At 42.8% G+C, this 19,302-nt stretch overlaps 1 protein-coding gene and 1 long non-coding RNA gene across 2 annotated transcripts in view; one reads left to right on the top strand and one right to left on the bottom strand.

Annotated features, from left to right (window-relative positions):
* MALRD1 (MAM and LDL receptor class A domain containing 1) overlaps positions 1 to 13,574 on the top strand; it is a 245,776-nt gene extending 232,202 nt beyond the window's left edge. The window contains exons 37-39 of the mRNA XM_077304219.1: positions 5,622 to 5,685; positions 8,901 to 8,966; positions 12,541 to 13,574. Of these exons, the coding sequence (XP_077160334.1) occupies positions 5,622 to 5,685; positions 8,901 to 8,966; positions 12,541 to 12,636 (226 nt within the window). The 3' untranslated portion in view covers positions 12,637 to 13,574. The remainder of the gene's footprint in view (positions 1 to 5,621; positions 5,686 to 8,900; positions 8,967 to 12,540) is intronic.
* A 978-nt stretch (positions 13,575 to 14,552) lies between these two features.
* Positions 14,553 to 18,958, bottom strand: LOC143820566 (uncharacterized). The gene is made up of 3 exons (XR_013225406.1): positions 18,587 to 18,958; positions 15,695 to 15,794; positions 14,553 to 14,969 (listed from the first exon to the last, which is right to left on the bottom strand). It is a non-coding gene; the product is annotated as an uncharacterized LOC143820566 (long non-coding RNA).
* Between the last annotated feature and the right edge of the window lie 344 nt (positions 18,959 to 19,302).

Genomic DNA, 19,302 nt, shown 5'->3' with positions numbered 1-19,302 from the left:
ATAAGCTGGTATATGACCTGGCCTCTGCAAATTCGTATGTGAACAGGTGTATGGTAACCATGATGTCAAATGCATATGTGCCCATTCAACCAAATTTAGAAGCTCTGCTTTTTCTTTCTGTACCACTGTATGCTCTCTTGCACAGATGTTTTCAACTGGATTTACAGAATTTTACTATTATTATTCTTCTATAACTAGTGTATCATATGTAAGTTGCATTAAACAAATGGATGAGAAATACCAGCAACAAAAATGGGTGAAACTAAAAAGCTCAGAATTACAATAAAAAGGAAAAGAAATAAACAGGAAAGGTCCTATTTGTGTGTCCCTCCAGACACATAGCCCCTGTTCAAGATGGCTCAGGCTAGGCCTATTTTGTCATGTCTCAGTAGCTAAGCAGGGTTGGCCCTGGTTAGTAATTGGATGGGGGACCACCAAAGTAGTCCAGGGTTGCTGTGCAGAGGCAGGCAATGGCAAAATACCTCTATTTATGTCATCTCTTGCCTTGAAACCCCTGCAGGGTTGCCACGAGTTGGCTGTGACTTGATGGCATTTTCCACTCACCATGCCACAATTCTGCAGATTGGAAGAAGAAGAGTTGGTTCTTATATGCCGCTTTTCTCTACCCGAAGGAGGCTCAAAGCGGCTTACAGTCGCCTTCCCTTTCCTCTCCCCACAACAGACACCCTGTGAGGTGGGTGAGGCTGAGAGAGCCCTGATATCACGGCTCGGCCAGAACAGTTTTATCAGTGCCGTGGCAAGCCCAAGGTCATCCAGCTGGCTGCATGTGGGGGAGCGCAGAATCGAACCCGGCATGCCAGATTAGAAGTCCACACTTCTAACCACTATCCCAAACTGGCTCTCAAATAAGAGCAGAAGTATAGGTTCACACAGTTACCAACCGTGCTTGCAAAAAGAGATCTGTAGAAAGAGGCTTAAGGCGATCTGGGAAGAAGGAAAGAGGTGTGATCCAATGGATACTACATGAGACCACTGGAAGATGCACCTCACCCCAGAGTAGTCTGTTTTATCATCTAAATGTTACCTTTCAAAAGCAACTTTGCAATTATTTTTCCCTCGCCGGCAAAGCCTCATTACCATACAGTGGGAAAAAAAGCTTTGATTCATTCTGGATTTATATTCCCGCCACCCTAAAAATGCAGCTGATAACCATAATGTTACATACAGGTGACTGAACAGAAAGAAATGAGGCTAAACGGTGCGTTGATATTTGGAGGAAAACAACAAAGTCGTTTGTCCCTTCAGATGGAGACAGGCAGGGCAATGATGAGAGAGATAAAGACCCCATTAGAAGCTTTATGAAGGGGCAGAAAGTGTCTGAGACGGAAATGAAGTGCAGAACTAGGCAGTGGCAGTATATTAAGAGGCTAATCAATCACGAGAGATACTGGTGGAGGAATTCTGAACCAATCAAAAAAAGTACCACTTGAGCCTGACTTGAGGAGTCCATCTTGAACCTTGTGATCAGGAGAACAGGATAAACAGACTTCATGGTGAGTTGGGGATTTTTCATTATGCACTGAGACAGGTATTGATGGAGGAGAGTTTCAGTTATATTTGACAAACTTTGGTAGGATTTTAAAACCATGTTCTGATAGTGAGAGAAGGACCATCTACTCCCATAACCAGAATTGCCATCTTTGGAGCCCTGTTTTGGGTGCCCCTGAGTCTACATGGAAAGGCCTTTTTGGTTCTGGCACCAAAATTATAGAATTCCCTCCAAGGAGACCTGTCTCTATCCCTCTATCATTCTCTTTCACCAACAGGTGAAAACTTACCTGTTTTTGCTTGCGTTCCCTCATAGGCCCTCCCTCCTGTGTATATTTTTCAACCCTGCATATTGCTTCTGCCCACACCATTCAATAACAGATTATACAGCAGCGTAGCTCTATGTAGCAGTGACTAAATTAAAAATGCCTCTAAAATTCAGAATGCGACTCAGTGGCCCTTGATTAGGTTTTTTTGTGACCCATACAGTTTTCTTTGCCCTTGATTGGTATGGAGGGGGCTGCTGGAGAATGTCTGTTACATAGTCACAAGATTCTGCTGTGTTGTCCTAAGTTCAGTACGAACAGTTCTCTGTGTCATCTACTTTGGGGTCCAGTATGCTTCAATGGTTACATCTCTCAGTGGTGGTATTTTCCCCCCACATTATGTTAGAAAGATAAATACTGTCTGAGCTCTACATATTTGTTTTTTCCTAGAAATGCAGGCTGCTGGCGCAACAAAGTTCACACTGATCCCTACTTTTGTTCTTTTTGGGGCTTAGTCTGTTTTCCTTCTGTAGACAAAGAATAGTCACAGGAATCAGTAGAATTTTTTGGCCTGTTTTCTGATTATCTTGGAATATTTGTGAGCTGTGGGTTAGCTTACCCTTATGTTGAAGTGGCGACACAGCTTAAAATGCCGCGTGAGACCTTCAGAAGGCTAGACTGGTCATTACTCTAACCATGAGCTATCATTTCCAATAAGGGTAATGTCTCTGTCATGTCAGCAAACAGGAAATATTATACAATTAGCCCAAGACGCTACTCTATATGCCATGGAAGTAGAGTCTTAAACTTTTAAAAAGCAGCTTGTGATACTGGTGATTGGTTCTTTGGGAGAATCCATAGTATGAGAAACAAACAAGGACGTACGGGTTCCTGGTGGGTTGTTGTCAGCGATGATGGACTAGGTGGAAATGGCCTAGCTTCTTGAGTTCTCTGACTCTCGGAGTTGGTGGCTGCAAAAGAGCAACAGAGACCAAGGTGGCAGTTCCATCTGTTGTTAAATGATCAAGGTGGTACAGGCTGGATCACTCTTCTGGAACATGGTTTCAGATCTCTGATGCCTCTGAGGCAACATCCTCTTTTCAATCCCCTGTGGTCACTGCCAGGGCCTCTGTGAGCTATTTTGCAGCTTCAAGAAGATACCAGCCACTGCCAGTTGGAAAAGAGGCTATACGCATCAATTCTTGCAAGATTGTCTGTGTCAGCTTTATTTTAAGTCCTTTAAGAACATAAATTATTGTCATTTTTAAGAGGTTTCCTAGTTTGGGACCCTGCCTGTAATCATTGCCCCTCATGGCATTGTCATATCAACATTGCCTACATTGGTAACCCTGTCAAAAGAGGTCTGCTGTTAGTCTGTCAAAGCAAAAATAAGCAGGAGTCTTACATGTGTTTATTCTATTCTAACCTTTTATTCATTCTGAGACAGACATATTCAGAACATTCTGTCAGAGAAGCAGGACTAGTGGCTAGTCCTTACCAAGCAGTCACAATACCAGATTGGCTGCTACATAGTTTGATTCCCTGCTCCTCCTCCCCCTGCAGCCAGCTAGGTGGCCTTGGGCTCGCCACAGCATTGATAGAGCTGTTCTGACCAAGCAATAATATCAAGGCTTTCTCAGCCTCACCTCCCTCACAGGGTGTCTGTTGTGGGGAGAGGAAGGGAAAGTGATTGTAAGCTGCTTTAAGCCTTTGGGTAGAGAAAAGCAGCATATAAGAACCAACTCCCTCCTCTTGCTTCTATTACTACTACTACTACTACTACTACTACTACTACTACTACTACTACTACTACTACTACTACAAAAGATACATATAGAATAAGATACAGTTGTCAAAAAGCAATTTGTCCTAGCGCCCAGAGGGTTTACTTCAGCTTCATATGGTAGCCGGCCTCAGAGCAGTGCCAAAAGGTATTAACAGTGAAGTCCTTGAAACAGTGATTATTTAAGACTGGATAGTGCAGGTGAAATACTGAGACCACTGCTTCATTTCCATTGACAGTGAAGTCAATTGGATGTAGCACTGCAAATTGAAGGGCTCATGAGGTCAGTGGGGCAGGGATGGAATATGTGGCTTTAGAATTCTAACCGTGTAATTAAATTTCGAAAGAGACTTTAACGCAACATCTATTTGGTGGAACCACAAAGTTCAGCTGGCAGGCCACTTCTAAATACATTTGGCTTTTTTTTTTTTAAATCTATGCCCGGATTATGACATTTCCAAGTGGACAGACTGCTACTGCCTTTAATGATACGACAGTAAAGAGGATATCCCTGAGTATTAAGAACATAAAAAAACATTAAATAGTCCACTCTATCGGATCCAGTGGTCCATTGAGTCCCACATCCTGTTTCATACAGCAACAAACCACTTACCCTGAAAGGTCAACAAGGCATCGACCTCGAGATCCACCCCTGCTGCTGCCTCCTAGCACTTATTCAGAGGTGTGCTGCCTCTGGTTATCAAGGATCCATTCAGTTACCAGGCTACTGATGAACCTCTAGAACTGTAACTCCCTTCTAAAAGCTAGCGTGCTTGTGGCCATCTTTGCTTCATTTGGCCGTGGATTTCACAGTTTAATTACTGACCGAGTAAAGAAGCATGCCCTTTTCTCTGTTCTCAGTCCATTTCCAAAATACTTCATTGGGGACCCCCAAGTTCTAGTATCATGGAAGAGGATAGAAAATTCCCTCTTGCTACTTTTGTGACCCCAAGCATAATTTTATAAACCTCTGTTGTATTTCCTTTTAGCCATCTTATTTCCCCCTGATGCTTTAAGAGGGCTGTTAAATAGCTGAGTTATTGCCAGTGCAATCCTTTGGGGAGGTGCACGCTTCTAAAATCCATTTACCTCAATTGATTTGGAAGGATGCAACTTTGCCTAGGATGGTTAGACCTATGTGGTCAATAAAGAATCAAAGCTCTTTAGTAATGTGTCTGGGACTGTTTAACTTGGCCAGAGTTTTCCTGGAGAGAGACTGTCAGGAAGGAGGGAAAGCTGAAGACGGGCAGACATGTACTTGCCTCATTTTGCACCTGGGGCAAGTGAGAAGGCAAGTTTGCTGATGCAGGGGCTGTGGCCGGTGCCTCCACAGACCAGATCTGCCCGCAAATCAGCCATGAGATCTTTGGAATCCCTTCGCCAGGAGACAGTAGCAGAAGGTGCAGTTGCCTCGGGCCATGAGTCTGCTCATCCCCACTGTTGGGAAGGTGGGAGAGGGGACTGGCAGCCATCTGGGGTGGCCCACACCAACACCTGCACCAGAGGGAAGGCCACAGGGGTTGTGCCAAGCAGCTGTGGAACATTGCTCCATCTGACATGAGCACCCACTATGTCCAGCATCAGGTCCATGGTGCTGGGGGTCCAGGCTGCGACCAGCAAGTACACTGCAAAGTCATCCTCCAACCCCTGTGATGGGTACCACTTGATGCGGGCCAGATGGGGTAGATGGTTCCCACCATCCATGGAGGCTTGATTGGTCCCAGTGCACCTCATTCAAGTATGGTGTGAGCCCTCAGTCACCATACCTTAAATACACCATTGAGCAGGGGAGTAGATAAAGGTGGGTTGGCTGGTGTGTTAGGAGGAGAGAAGGATACAGGACAAGGGGGAGACACTGTGGGGACTTTCAGTGAAGGGGAAGGGGAAAATGAGATGCCCCTCAACAAGTTTTATTCTTTTCCCAACAGCATCATTCTAACAACAAGCATGTCAGTCCCATTAAAATTTATTTTCATCCTCCCCCCTCCCAATTGTCTCCACTCTTGTTTTTATCCTGAAGCAGTTTTAATATGTAATACCCTTTGATATTGTGTCTTTTGAAGGAAACCTGAGGAGCTTTTGAACACTGCCTTTGCCAACCCATTGTACGAGGCTCACAGTGTTAAGGTAGGTAGAAATAGCTTTCCATATGTTTCTGAAAGGGGATATTTTAAAACTGCCATTGTTTCCCGAGTATATTAGCCACTGAAAGAGGCGAGAGACTCCCATTGTGAATGTATTTAAACAAAGAATACCAACATGGCAAAGAAATAGGAATGGTTTCTATTACGATGCACGCTCAACGTGCCAGTAAACTTCACATGGAGGACAATTCAAAGGTAATATCTTTCCAGCCACAGAGCATTTCTGCTGTGTGCTGCTAAATCTGAGAAATACCACTATGAACTGCCAGTCTCAATGCTTCACAGGTTGTTTTCTAGAAGCAATTGTCTCAGTCTGCCAGGCACTGCTCTTGAGCAGCTTCTGCAATTCCGTGGGGCTTGTGCAGGTTGCCTGCGTGCTCCACTACAAGAAGGAATAGAGATTGTACAGCTGAGGGGTTGCAGCCACAAAGGACTAGTTCATGCGGTTGCAGCTACATTCCTGTTTTCCGTTATGCTCCCGCAACTTCTCTGATGGTTCTGAAACATTAAACACTGAACATGAAGCATGCTCTTCATTTGCTAACCACATGCACAACTGTAAAACTGACTTAACCAAATTCCACGGAAAATGCACGCATTGGTTTGAGAGGGTTTTTTTAAAAAATGTCATTTGCCAAATTACTTGATTATTCTTTAAAACACTACAAAAGGATTGTGACTTTATTTTGTACACACAGCTTTCATGTTTATAAAAAGGAGATGAACACTGTGGGCCAGAAATTTTCCTCAATGTTAAATCTCCGTAATGGTCCTCTTCACAATTAGTTACTTTGCAATTGACTTATACGATACCCCCCTTCCATTCCCCCCTCCTGCCACCCTAGTCATGTATTTTCTTCCTTGCTGAAGAACTTTGGGTGTCCCACCCTGTCACAGTATATTTTGACTGTTGCTTTTACTTTTACTTTTAAACAATTTAAATGGAATTCAAGGCATTCATAGAGGGGAAGGTCAGCTTTTTCAGGTGAAAAATTTGGAGGTAACTCAATATAGATAACTCAGTATCGATACAGCAGTATAATCAGTACATGTACAGACTTTAGTTCTTATATTTCGGGCTAATGAGTTTCCTAAGCTCTTCACAGTTACTTAAATGGTTATGTTTAAAACCTTTTGTTCTACTGTTTTCCCAAACACTCCCATATTATTTCTTTGATTATTCTGAATCTTTTGGTTTCCGGAAGGCTGGTACACTTTTTCAAGCACCCAAACCTCCTCTCTTGAGTTTATGACTCTTACGATCTCTAAATGTTGAAATATACAAGATGAAAAAAACAAATGAAAGATATCCTATGGAGGGCATTGGAGGAGCTGTTTATTTAGCATAGTTAGAATAGGAACTTCCTGATATTTTTCAAAAATCTCCTCTAGTGTCCTGATTGGTTCAGTTGAAGACTTCCTGCTCCTTTGAGCATGTTTCCTCCCTGCTTGCCTTCAGAACAGACTGAACAGACAGAAACAAGGCAAAATAACAGTTATACAGTTAGGTAGGACTCGCCTCTCTCTTTCTATACAAAGTTCTCTTCTTAATAAAATTACTTTATTCTTTTAAGTGGCCTAGTGCTTTGCTCTTCCTTGCAAATTAATCTCTGCCAACACTAAAGACAGTTTCTAACCACACCAGACCACAGATCTCTGTACTCCTCAGTGCCAACACCTTGTTTGAATGAGTAGGGAAATTCTCCTCTTTGGCCCAAACGGCTGTCTTCATCTAATTATCCACTTGTCCTGGCCAACTCTCCCCAGTTCTCCCACCTGTCCTAAATTGCTCTCAGTCAAGGCTGAATTCTGAATGAATTTTCATCAGCATTCAGCTATAAAATCTCCCTCTGCTCAGCTGATGCTAACCAATCAAATTGCTTGGAACAGCCTGTCTCACAAAGCTCTCTATTTCCTTTCAAGTCTTTTAGCTTTTTGTACAGCGCTTCTAAGTGCAGTCTGTCACAACTTACAATAACTATTAACTCCATTAACCACTAATCAAAGGGGATTATCGTGACCTGCTTGGGATGAAATGAGAAAACAAAGTCAGTTGCATCTTCTCTGTCCAACTCTGATCAGTACTATAGTGTAGGATTGTTATTAAACGTATTTTTATCTCTTTATGAATATGCAATGGGATTTTTTCAGCTCTTAAGCAAAATTAGCAATGGCATGCCATTTACTTTAATAAAAAAATTCCTCCCATCTAACCAGATAAAATTCATTCACAAACTCACAAGTTGGGTTTGCAAGAGTATTTCACTGGACGTATTCCAGCTGCTGTCTTGCCCACAGACATATTAGTTAAAACAGATCAATGAAATTACTTATCAGACTGGAAAAAAAACTATGCAGATCTGTACTTCTAGGGGCCATACGGGGGCAATGCCTCCCAAGAAATATGCCATGCCCTTTTGAATTCTTTTTGAATGACTCCTTTTGAGAAGGAATTCAAGATCACATAGCTCCAAGTGCAAGTTGCTATCATTCCTCTGTTTATATTCAGTTCAATTTAAATAAAGTAACCATCCAGCACGTCAGACTTAATCTGGCTGCTGCTGTTTCAGGTTGATCTATGATAGTCCTGTCCCACAGCTTGACTCAGTTTTTGGACTAATTCTAAGGGGCATCAGGCTGACAGGTCGGAAGCCAATAGCCCACATACACAATGGCGTTTTTAACTCCCATACATGGCTACTATTACTGCACATGTTTGTTAAAATGGGAGGCAATAATCTGGCCCTAACAGCTCAAAGACATTTTATATTTAAAATTTATATTTATGTTCTTTTAGAAAACATTCAAGTAAATAGCTCATCTCTTCAAAGTCCTGTGATTGTAACCATACACAGATACCATAGGATACATACTTGCCTATGTATGGAAGTGATATTACTAATAAAGCCTTAAATATAAAGACTATATTCCAGTATTCACCGCTTAATTTATCCTGGTTTTTTTCACCTAAGCAAAAATTATCTTAGTGAAAGGTGAATTTAAGAAGCTAACTTAGTATTATGGCCTGTGTCAGCTTTGTAACCTTTGTCCTAAAAAAGCCACTAGATTCCCTTGGGGGTAGTTTGTGTTGTGTGTGTGTTTTCTTTCTTACCTCTAAGTTTCAGGATTGATAGAGTTGGCAATATTGTTCACTGCTGGAAAAGGTTGGCCTGAAGCTAATGTGCATCTCTTTTGTAGTCTGCAGGGTATGCTGCCTCACTGGGAGTTCAGATCAGTGTTTCTCCATGGCAGGCACAGCAGGGGGTATGTGTGAATAGTTTTATTATCAAAATGTTTTTTGAAAGAACTGTGTACCCTGGATAGTCAAAAATGATTCTGTTCTTTTTTTTTCTGAGGGGAAAGTGAACTCTTTTAAAGGGTTGTTTCGGTCTGAATGCAAAAGTCTTCTTTACATTTACTGTCTGTTTCAGTAATGCTCATTAGTCATTGAGCCATAGAGTTGGAAGGGGCCATTCAGGCCATCTTGTCCAACCTCTGCACAATGCAGGATCAGCCTAAAGCATCCAGGATAAGTATTTGTCCAGCCACTGGACAGCCAGCGAGGGAGAGCTCGCCACCTCCTTAGGCAGCCAATTCTACTGCAGAACTACTCTGACTATGAAAAAAATTGACCTGATACCATTCTACACACAGTCGAATGTGCTGGAATTGACGGTATATAAATGAAATAATAAATAAAATAAATAGAAGTCCTTACTGCAATACTACCACTATCCTCTGCTGCCAATAGGAACTGCTCCCTGCTCTCCTTTCAGTGACAACTTTTCAAACACTTAAAGACAGCAATCATGTCCCCTGGTACTGTTAGCTGCTTCATTGGGGGTCAATTTAAGCCAGAGTTCCAGTTCCCCTGACTTTGGCCTTAATATTTGCATGCCCATGGTGAGCACTTCCCCTCCCTTGGCCTTCCCATCGAAGAAGTGAGGATTGGATGAAAAAGGCCTCCATCTGGATGTATTTATTTATTAAATATATAGACTGCTGCTCTCTGTGGACAGACTAGCTCAATCTGTATGGAAGACATAATAAGTTCTGAAGACATTTCTAGAGCATCACCCAAACGTGACGCTACATCTTCCCCATCTCTCGGAACTCGCTGGGGCAGGACTGATGGCACCCCTACATGATGTGCCAATTCAATTTAGCTGCATAAAAACCAGAGGTGGGAGAGGAAGTATTAAGTTCAATTATTCCCTGTGACACACATCATTTCCCTGCTGCAAACTGGCCCTCCTAGGATGCTTTTAAGTCTGAGTGCGCCCATATGCCATTTCTTTATATATCTTGAGAACTGCTGATGAATCTCTAAAGTCACATCTAGTTTGGTCTTGATAAAAAGTCTTATAAGTGAAGCATAAAGATTCTAGCACTGAGCTCTTGTACTAAGCTGATTACTGGCATAGTTTTTGTTGCTGCTGCTCTTCCACTGCAGTTCCCCTTATCTTGTTCTGGGCAAGGAACTAACTGGGGTGTGATGAGGTCAAAAGGGGTGATGTTTGTGTGGCTCCGAAGGGCAACCAGAAATCATCACGCAAAGCTGAATTTTCACTCCTTCATGCAGAAGACTTGTTAGTGGAGCAGGTCTGATGGCTTGGCAAACAGAAGTTATTGCGGTGCCTGCAGTGGCCCAAGGGCAGTGGCTTACCTGCATCATATTCAGCTGCCAAGTCATAATATAGTTATAAATTTATGTCCATGGACTGAGACTAGCTAGCTTCGTGTCATTGAATTCCCTGCATTCCACAGATCGTGGCTTTAAATCTGCGGCTATAAATCAGACAACTAAAAATGCAATCCCGCCACACACACACACACTCCTCATATATACTAGTTATCTGCCAAACAGAAATTATGAATTGTTCAAAACTCAGAGATGAGACTTGTTTGTTTCCTGATCCTAGAATTTCCCCCACAAGCATCTTGGCAACCCGGATCCATGGGCTTCACCACAGGACATTCTGTTCAGCTGTGCAACGCAGCAGGCTCTCTCTCAGTGCTGTGTAGCCAGTGAATGCTTATCAGCCCAGCAGTCGCTTTAGAAGCTGTCTGGAATGAATGAAAGCATATAGCACATTGCCTGAGGGCTGACATTCATCTCTTCTTTCCATAAGTAAATGTGCACAATGTGTTTTTTCTTCCACACCTCCATAGGAACCCAGCCCTTCTAAAAATCATTAATTTTACTCAGGGTTTTGTAATTATGGTGCAGAACTGTATTTGTGCACCACCCTAGCAAGAAGGTTTACTCTGTACCTGTAAAAGTTATGAAACCTAATTCAGTTCCATGTTCAAACTCTGACCAGTTAATAAGTATATTGGGTAATATTTAGGCAATCATTATCTCTCATCCTGAATCATTTCACAGGGTACTGATGGGTCCTAAAGAATGCAGGCAGAGTTGTGCTGCCAGGAGGTCCCAAACTTTTGGAGTCTCTGGGCACTTTTAGAATTTTTACAGGGGACACTACCACCCCACAATGACTTCTGCAGAAGGTGGAGCCAAACCCCAGATGGTTTCTGCAAGAGACAGAGCCAGACTCAAAATGACTTCTTCATGGATGGAGCCTGTTGTATGCTGCCTCTTTAAGAGGTTCAGTAGGCCACAGAACAAGCAGAAGAGTAGGTGGGACTCCATGCTTCTCTTCTGAGTCTCTCTGCTAGCAGCCTGCAGGAGTGCAGGGCCTACTAAGTAGGGATGCTGGTCCTCAAGTAAGGATGTTAGTCCCTAGTTTTACAGCTCATCTCCAAACTAAAGAGGTCAGTCCCCCTGGAGAAAATAGCTACTTCGGAGGCCAGACTCCATAACACTATACTCCACTGAGGTCTCTCCCCGCCACAAATCCTGCCCACTCCTGACTCCATGGCATAGAACTCTAGAAACACCTTAGTTGTGTTGTTATTCCGTATTCCAGTAGCCAAGTTGCCTGCCCTACAGTTACTGTTAATAAAAAATCCTTCAGCCAAATGAAACCAGGTGCTTGTCATTTGCTGCACTATGCAAAAGTGCCACTCTCAAAATGGATGCCTCAGGAGGCAGAGCCAAACATGATATCTCCCTCAACACTTTGCCAAACAATCATGGAAGGGGAATAAAAAGTAATGCAGGAAAGCCTGGGAGGAAGTAGAAAGAAAGAGGGAATAAAAAGAAGGAAAATCTAAAGGGGGGATAGAACCAGAAGCCTGGATGCTTACCAGTTCTTCTGATTCCCCTGTGGCTTTGGCTAAGAATATAAAAGCCCTGCTGGATCAGACCAGTGGTTCATCTAAGCATCTACTCTTATACTGTGGCCAACCAGTTCCTCTGGAAGTCCAACAACAGGGTGGGCAGGCTGAGGCCAGATGTTGCCTCCCGGCTCTGCGATTCAGAGGTTTAGTACCTCAGGTGTGGAGGTTCCCTTCAGCCATCACAATGGTTAGTAGCCACTGATAGGCCTATCATCCATCAATCTATCTATGGTATCTATGGGCACCATTCTGGGGAACACTTCACTGTTGCTTTCTGAGCCACCCAAAACTGTATTCCTGCCATGTTAGGTTGGGGTATAAGCCTATGTACAGTGAGCACACATGAACAATTCTCTGAAACTGAAAATCCAATACATGTGGCAGGAACAATGCAGAGTTTTGTGACAGCATGTGACCAAGGAATTCATTATAAGAGCCCACTTCCTTAGGTGCATGAAGGTGTGTCTCATTTGAAGGTGCTCTTCTTAAGTGTGTCCCCCAAATTAGCTTGCACTTCATTTAGAAATTGTTCCTTCTGCTTCAGTTGAGCACTTTGTTTTGAAATAACTTCTTGTGTTTTCCCCCCCTCTAGCCTTTTTACAGTAATGACATAATGGCTGCTTCCTTTGCCAATCCCCTGTATGGCACATCTACCGAAAAATGGGGAGATGCTGTGAAATGTCCGTGAATATGGACACAAAATAGGACAAATGTTTCATGAAGCTTCATCTGACAAGAAACATGTGTATTTTTTCTGTTTCAGATGATAAAATTGTATTGCATTAGTAAAAACAAATGAAAACAGAATGATTGCCATATTAGAATAATTATGTTCTCCAAATATCGCTTCATTCAAAATAGCATCCACCCACAAGGGAAAATGCAGTCTTACATGATATTTATGTTGGCAAGCTACAGCCTTGGGTAAATTTACTTTCAAATTCACGACATGTTTGAAGAGTTCAGATTCCAGTAGGTTAATAAAGAAAAGTTTTAAGTTAATCAAAAGCAGGATTTGGGTTTTCTCGGCATTCTAATTTTACTGCTATTATTGAAAAATGATGACTCAAAAATATCCATCATTTAAATTCTGGAGAAATGTCAAAGGTTGTGTTAGTGCTTCAATGTATGGACACAAAAGAACAGTCTCCAGCACAATCAAAATGATCGAAATGGAAATGCTCAGGGGTTGGGAGGCTGGTCTTATGGGTAAGTCAGAAACGGGACAAAAGTTGGTTCAATAGTAAAACATTTGTTTGCTGGTAGAAGATCCTAGATTCAATCTGTTCAAGGGATCAGGAGGTAGGTGGTGTGAAAGATAGCCTAAGACTCTAGAGCAGGGGTGGGCAAACTGAGAAACTCAGAGTGACAGTTCTTTCCAGCGTGTCCTTTGAATTCTGCTCAATCCATAATGGTGTCCAGCTATTTCCCACTCTTAGTCAATTCTTTGTAGTTATGGGTAGAAAACGGAATATCCCCCACACACACAACATGACCAGAAGCTGAATTGTGATCAACATTAGTAACAGAGTACATTTCACAGTTTCAAGTATATTTACAAAACCCGATTAACCCATTTTATGGTTGGGTGGTGTCCACACACACAAACTCACACAGAAGACATCCAACTTCAAAAAAGATCCCTATATCGCTGTTTGATATAATGCAGACTGTGCTGTTTTTTATAGCTGTTCTCTGCCGCAGGAAATGAGACTTGTCAGTCTTTTGGACAGTCTGCACCAAGGTGAGAGTTTTACCTAAAAATCTGCTCCAGATTTTGCATTTAGATAGCATTTTAAAAAAGAAATATAATAGATGTGTTCCCCTTTCATCTCTCCTGTCCTGCAATCATTGCTCACTATATTTACTGCACAGAAAACAAAAGATGCATTTATATTTCCACAATGACGACTGCCTTGAGTTTGATGGTACAGTAGCAGCAATCTTATCCAAAGCAGACTATGGCTATATTTGAGAAAATTATCACAATCCTATTTTTTAAAAAAAAACAAAACATTGATACAATGAACCTTTCAATGCAAAGTGTCCCATGCCAGTGTGACTTTGTGCACGCAATGTTGCAAAGGGTGGTGTTTACACATGCCATAATTGGCCTACTCCAGACTAATAAACATCTGTACTCTTAAATTAGGGATACCATTTACCTCCTTATAGGGGGAAGCCTCCTGATGGTTGGCAGGAGAAGAGGTCCAGGCAGGAAATGACATTTCGTGCTGCATGATGTATATATACCTGAAAGCCCAGATGTGATGTAAGTGCATCTGGTGATGCTCTGCCATCCATGGTACTTACCATGGAGTTTTCAGGAATGGCCAGAGAGTCACCCATCATGCTATTTTCACATCCAGGTTTTTGGGTGGATATAAAGTCAGGAATCCCTATCTTAAGTAGATTTCTGACAAATATCTTGCCATGATGTTCCGGTACAGACAGCCCTCAAATAGGGGAACTGTTCCGGTATTTCTAAGATGCTACAAAGAACTAATTACTGGAAAAGAAATCCTTTTGAAATAATCACAATTTGTAAGGGGTTTTATCACGTCACATACTGTAACATTAACATTAAAAAGCAAAATACAAAGTTACCTAGAAATTTGCTTTTCTGCACCCAGAAACAATGAACTAAAGACCAGATTTGTCTTCCTAGAAAAATGACAAGACTTAACATGCCGTATAAAACATGCTTTTTGACTGAATCCTGTCACAACATAATGTAGTGACTTAAAGGCATTAGTACATATTAAGAAATTCAATTTGACACTGGTATTTTTATTTTCAGTGTAAACTTTCTTTGGGCAGATTGCATAAACTGGAGTTTTGTGTCACAAAAATAAATACGATGCTTTCCTTTATATTACCCGATGAAGTCACAGCTTATGATGCTTTTCTTTGACCTTCTGTCACACTACTTTTCTCTCCTTTCCATGAGGTGGGAAATTTTCTGCTGCCGTTTCTTGTACTCTGTATTAACTATACGTAACTATTGTGATACTGAATTGGCTTTGTAAAAAAAAAAAAGAGAGAGAGAGAGAGAGAGAGAGAGAGAGAGATTACTATGCAGCCCAAGTTAGAAAATGGACATGTACTATACTTCAGTAAATTAGGAAATATGGTTTCTGCCACAGATTTCATTTTTGCTCCTTTGTCCCAATACATTATAAAGCCATTTAGGAGGCACTTAGGCCCTGATATAATTTTGGCTATAATTAATGAAAAAATGTCAAGCAAATTGAGCATGCTTCTGGCTAGGATCAAATCCCTCAGAAATTATTTGTATTATACCCTCAGCCTTCTATAAAAGAATATTTTTTTCCATTGGCCTGCCAGAAGCACTGGAAATAGGGGATAAAGTACGTGAGTGTGTGAGTGTATACACAGACATATATCTTTCCTAGTTCAAGGGCTGTATAAGGGTTTTTTTTTAATCTATCAGAAAGAACAAAGGATTGTGCTTTCTTGTATAACCTCACTTTCTCCCTTAAACTGACAGTTCTGCAAGGCCTGCAAAATGGAGCTCTTCCACCAGGCATTTGGCTGAGGCTAGGATAGTGACTTAGTATCATCTTGGGCCCCTCCTCAACACCCGGAAACCTCCAAATCTAAAGTCCAGATTGGATGGATGGATGAGACAGACAGACAGACCCCAGGAGAGGGAAGAAATTATAGGACCTAGGTTTGTTAATGAACCAGGATGGTTACAAAAAAAAAAGAGAAAGTAGTGGTACCTCCAGCACATGGACCTCCACTTCCTAGGAGGAGGGACAGCCAGTAGGCAAATAAAGAAGAAAAAAGTTCAAACTCAGCTCCCAGACTCTCCAATCACCTCTAACCAAACAGAAATAGAAGTTAAAATAGAGCTAGAATTTAATTCAATACAGATAGGGAATGAAAGCAGGGTACACATATACAAACTCAAATTTAGTCAACACAAATTAAAGTTGAAACAAAAAAAATTAGAGTGTCTTACTCTCAGCCATGCTCTTAGTAAAAAGTAATTCCTTTAGTACTGTCAAAGGTACATAGTCCTTCTGTGACATGCCATGTAAGAAATTTTCATTCAACTTAGATCTTTTCAGTGGCAATTGAACTAATGAAGCCAGATTTCTCAGGAAAGAAAGGCAGTATAATCTCCTCATCAGGGACACATTCTCTTTCTTTTAACCTTTCCTTTGAATATCTTAGTCAGGTATGAAATGCTTTCTGAGTGTACATTTTAATGGTGAACAGTTGTCATTCTTTAAAACAGCATTTGACTCTGTGCATAAGTTGGATCCTAGCAGCTTTTCCACTGGTGCAAAAGAGAAGAAGGGCCCCTTTTGAACCATGCGAAGACTCTGTCAAGGATCATGTTACCCACACAGATTAAAAGTAATGCAAGACAGGGATTCATGGAGAATGGGAAACAGCACTTTGACATCTTACATCAGCTGATAAACTGGTAGGATCTAACCCCCTACTCCAAGCATATCAATAGTGCAAAACAATGTGATTTTTTTACTTATTTGAAATATTTTTATGCTGTTAACTTTCTCCACAAAGTAGACTTAATGTTCATCTGCTAAAAATAATTGCAAAGCAAACACATTGTAACCCTTTAGGGGCTGTGACTCAGTGGGGCCCATTATGCACGGGCCATAATGCTTGCACAGGCGGTGGCAGCGTTTCGGGGAAAATCCCCGATAATGCTTGCCGCCGCCAGCGCAGGCACATCCCAGCCCAGGGCTACGGAAGGCCTGTGTTAAGCAAACGCAGGAACGTCCGCAGCTTCCTGGGTATACCAGGGGTCGTCAGGGGCTGAGGCAGGCCAGTGCTGTGCATAATTGCCAGCGCCGGGTCTTTCGGCCCGCCCAGCCCCGATCTGCAGTGTCCCTTCAGAGACACCACACACCCCTGCAGGCTCGGTGGAGCCATGGAGCTCACAGGAGTGACCCCTTGTTCCCACCAGGGCGTATGGAGGGGGCCTGGCACTCCCCTCTGGCCCCTCCACCCCCCCCCCGCTGCTTTGCTTACCTCGGCCAGAAGCGACCTGGCACTCCTGGCCCTGGAGTAAAGCGAGCACGCGTGCGCTATATTGGGGCAACTCAGCATGCCCCGTTCTCGTGCATACATGGGGAATGGCGGGGCATTGTGCCCCGCCGCAACGGCACGGCAGCAGCACAGGGTAGCTGCCGCCATGTATAAAAGGTCTGGTAGAGTAGCGGTCCCCAACCTTTTTCCGGTTCAGGACCGCCTCCAGGGTTGAGGGAAAGCTGCTGGCCCAGCCGCACGCATGCGCATTTTCACCAGCAGAATAGCTGCGCACGTGCATTTTCACCAGCAGGGGCGCTAACGCATATGCACAGCAGCTCCGCGCGTGCACATTAGCGTCCGCTGGCATGCCAGAGGCCGCGCCTGCCTCTTCCCCCCACTCTCACAGCAAGAAGCTAGCCGGGCTCGCAGAGGGGGGGGGGAAAGGCAGGTACGGCACCGAGGCCTTTGCGGCCCGGTAGTGGGCCGCAGCCCGGGGATTGGCAATCCTTGTGGTAGAGCATCTACTTGATATGCAGCAGGTCCTAGGTTCAATCCCCAGCACCTCTAATTAAAAGAATTGGCAGTAGCTGATGTGAAAGACCTCTGCCTGAGAGCGTGGAAGATCACTGCCACCCTGAGCAAACAATATTAACTCTGATGGACCGATTCAATATAAGGCCTTTTTATATGTTCCTTAACTGCTAATAAATATGTAAACAAAGACCTGCAATTGCCTCTCCTAATCCCACAATTTAAAATGTCAGTTTAAAGGCTTTCCTGAAAAATTCTGCCCCACAAGATCGTGGAAAATGTAATAAAGTGGAAAATACCCAAAGTGTCCCTATGGTGAAGCGATGTTTTTAACCCAATGGGTGTTTAAAAGGTAAGGTCTCTGGATGTCCTTCTGATCAGGGTTTTCCACTATGTCGAATGCAATATTAATTTATGTATATATTTATACTCTGTTTTATCATAATAACAGTCTTGTAAAGTAGATTAAATGGAGAGTGAGAGCCGGGGTGGGGGGGGGGCAAAGAGAGACTGATCTAAGGTCACCCTGTGAGCTCACATGGTAGGGCAGGGCTTTGAACCTTAGTCTCTCAGATCGTAGCTTGACAATCGTGGCTCTCCAAAAGCAGTGTGTATGAGGTATTCATATTTTAAACAATACCTCATCTTAAATAATAATAATAGCCCCTCCCCATTTGCTACAAGCCCTGGTAGAGCAAAAAGACAGGTAAAAGTTCTTGCTTGGGTGGGTAGGATTGAGTTCCAGTATTATAGTTTTAGTGCAAACTAAGTCTATCCACAGCAGTTTTTTAAGGTCCAGAGATATGAACAAATTGATCCTCAGGGTTCCCATGTAACATGAGGTTTAAGCCCCAACTCTTCTGATCTTTTATCTCTGCTTTCTCCTGTTCCTCCTTCTCAGTCTCTTTGCTTTCCTATTAATCCTCTCAAAACACATGCGCGCACACCCCTTATCTCTCAAGCACAATTTCTTTACTTTGTTCTTTTCATGTTTCTGTTCTGTATGCTGTGGAAGTTTCCCTACCATTGGTACAACTTTCTTCTTGTCTTCCCTTAAGAAGTTATTGAAAATTCACCTTTTAACTCTTCATGATTCTTATGGGTCTCCTCCCCACACATTTTTCTTCATCAGCTGTGTTTAAGTCAGCAGCCAGGACTGTGCCACTTGTCATGATTTATAGCTCAGCAGAACTAGTAGATGATGATGATGAAGAGGAGGAGGAGAAGGAGGAGGTGGTGGTGGTGGTCATTCACCTATCCAATGGACATGCCTGATGCATAGGAACCAAATGTAAAATTTACACATGGCATTTGTTTTTCATGTAATGGAGATCAGAAACTTGAAACTCTCTGCTATAAATCTGTCTTTTCCCAGAGTTCTGCTTGTATTATAAAAGGGTAAAGGTATCCCCTGTGCAAGCACCGAGTCATGTCTGACCCTTGGGGTGACACCCTCCAGCATTTTCATGACAGACTCAATACGGGGTGGTTTGCCAGTGCCTTCCCCAGTCATTACCGTTTACCCCCCAGCAAGCTCATTTTACCGACCTCGGAAGGATGGAAGGCTGAGTCAACCTTGAGCCGGCTGCTGGGATTGAACTCCCAGCCTCATGGACAGACGGCTTCAGACAGCATTTCTGCTGCCTTACCACTCTGCGCCACAAGAGGCTTGTATTATATTTATAATTTATTTGGAAAACAAATGGCAAAGAATCTGCAATACACACACACACACAACTATGAGGTTGGGAGTTCGATCCCAGCAGCTGGCTCAAGGTTAACTCAGTCTTCC

This window comes from Paroedura picta, chromosome 11 (assembly GCF_049243985.1).
Source record: "Paroedura picta isolate Pp20150507F chromosome 11, Ppicta_v3.0, whole genome shotgun sequence".
Lineage (NCBI taxonomy): Eukaryota > Metazoa > Chordata > Lepidosauria > Squamata > Gekkonidae > Paroedura > Paroedura picta.
Note: the sequence above shows the minus strand (reverse complement) of the source record. Positions and strands in the feature narration are given on the sequence as shown.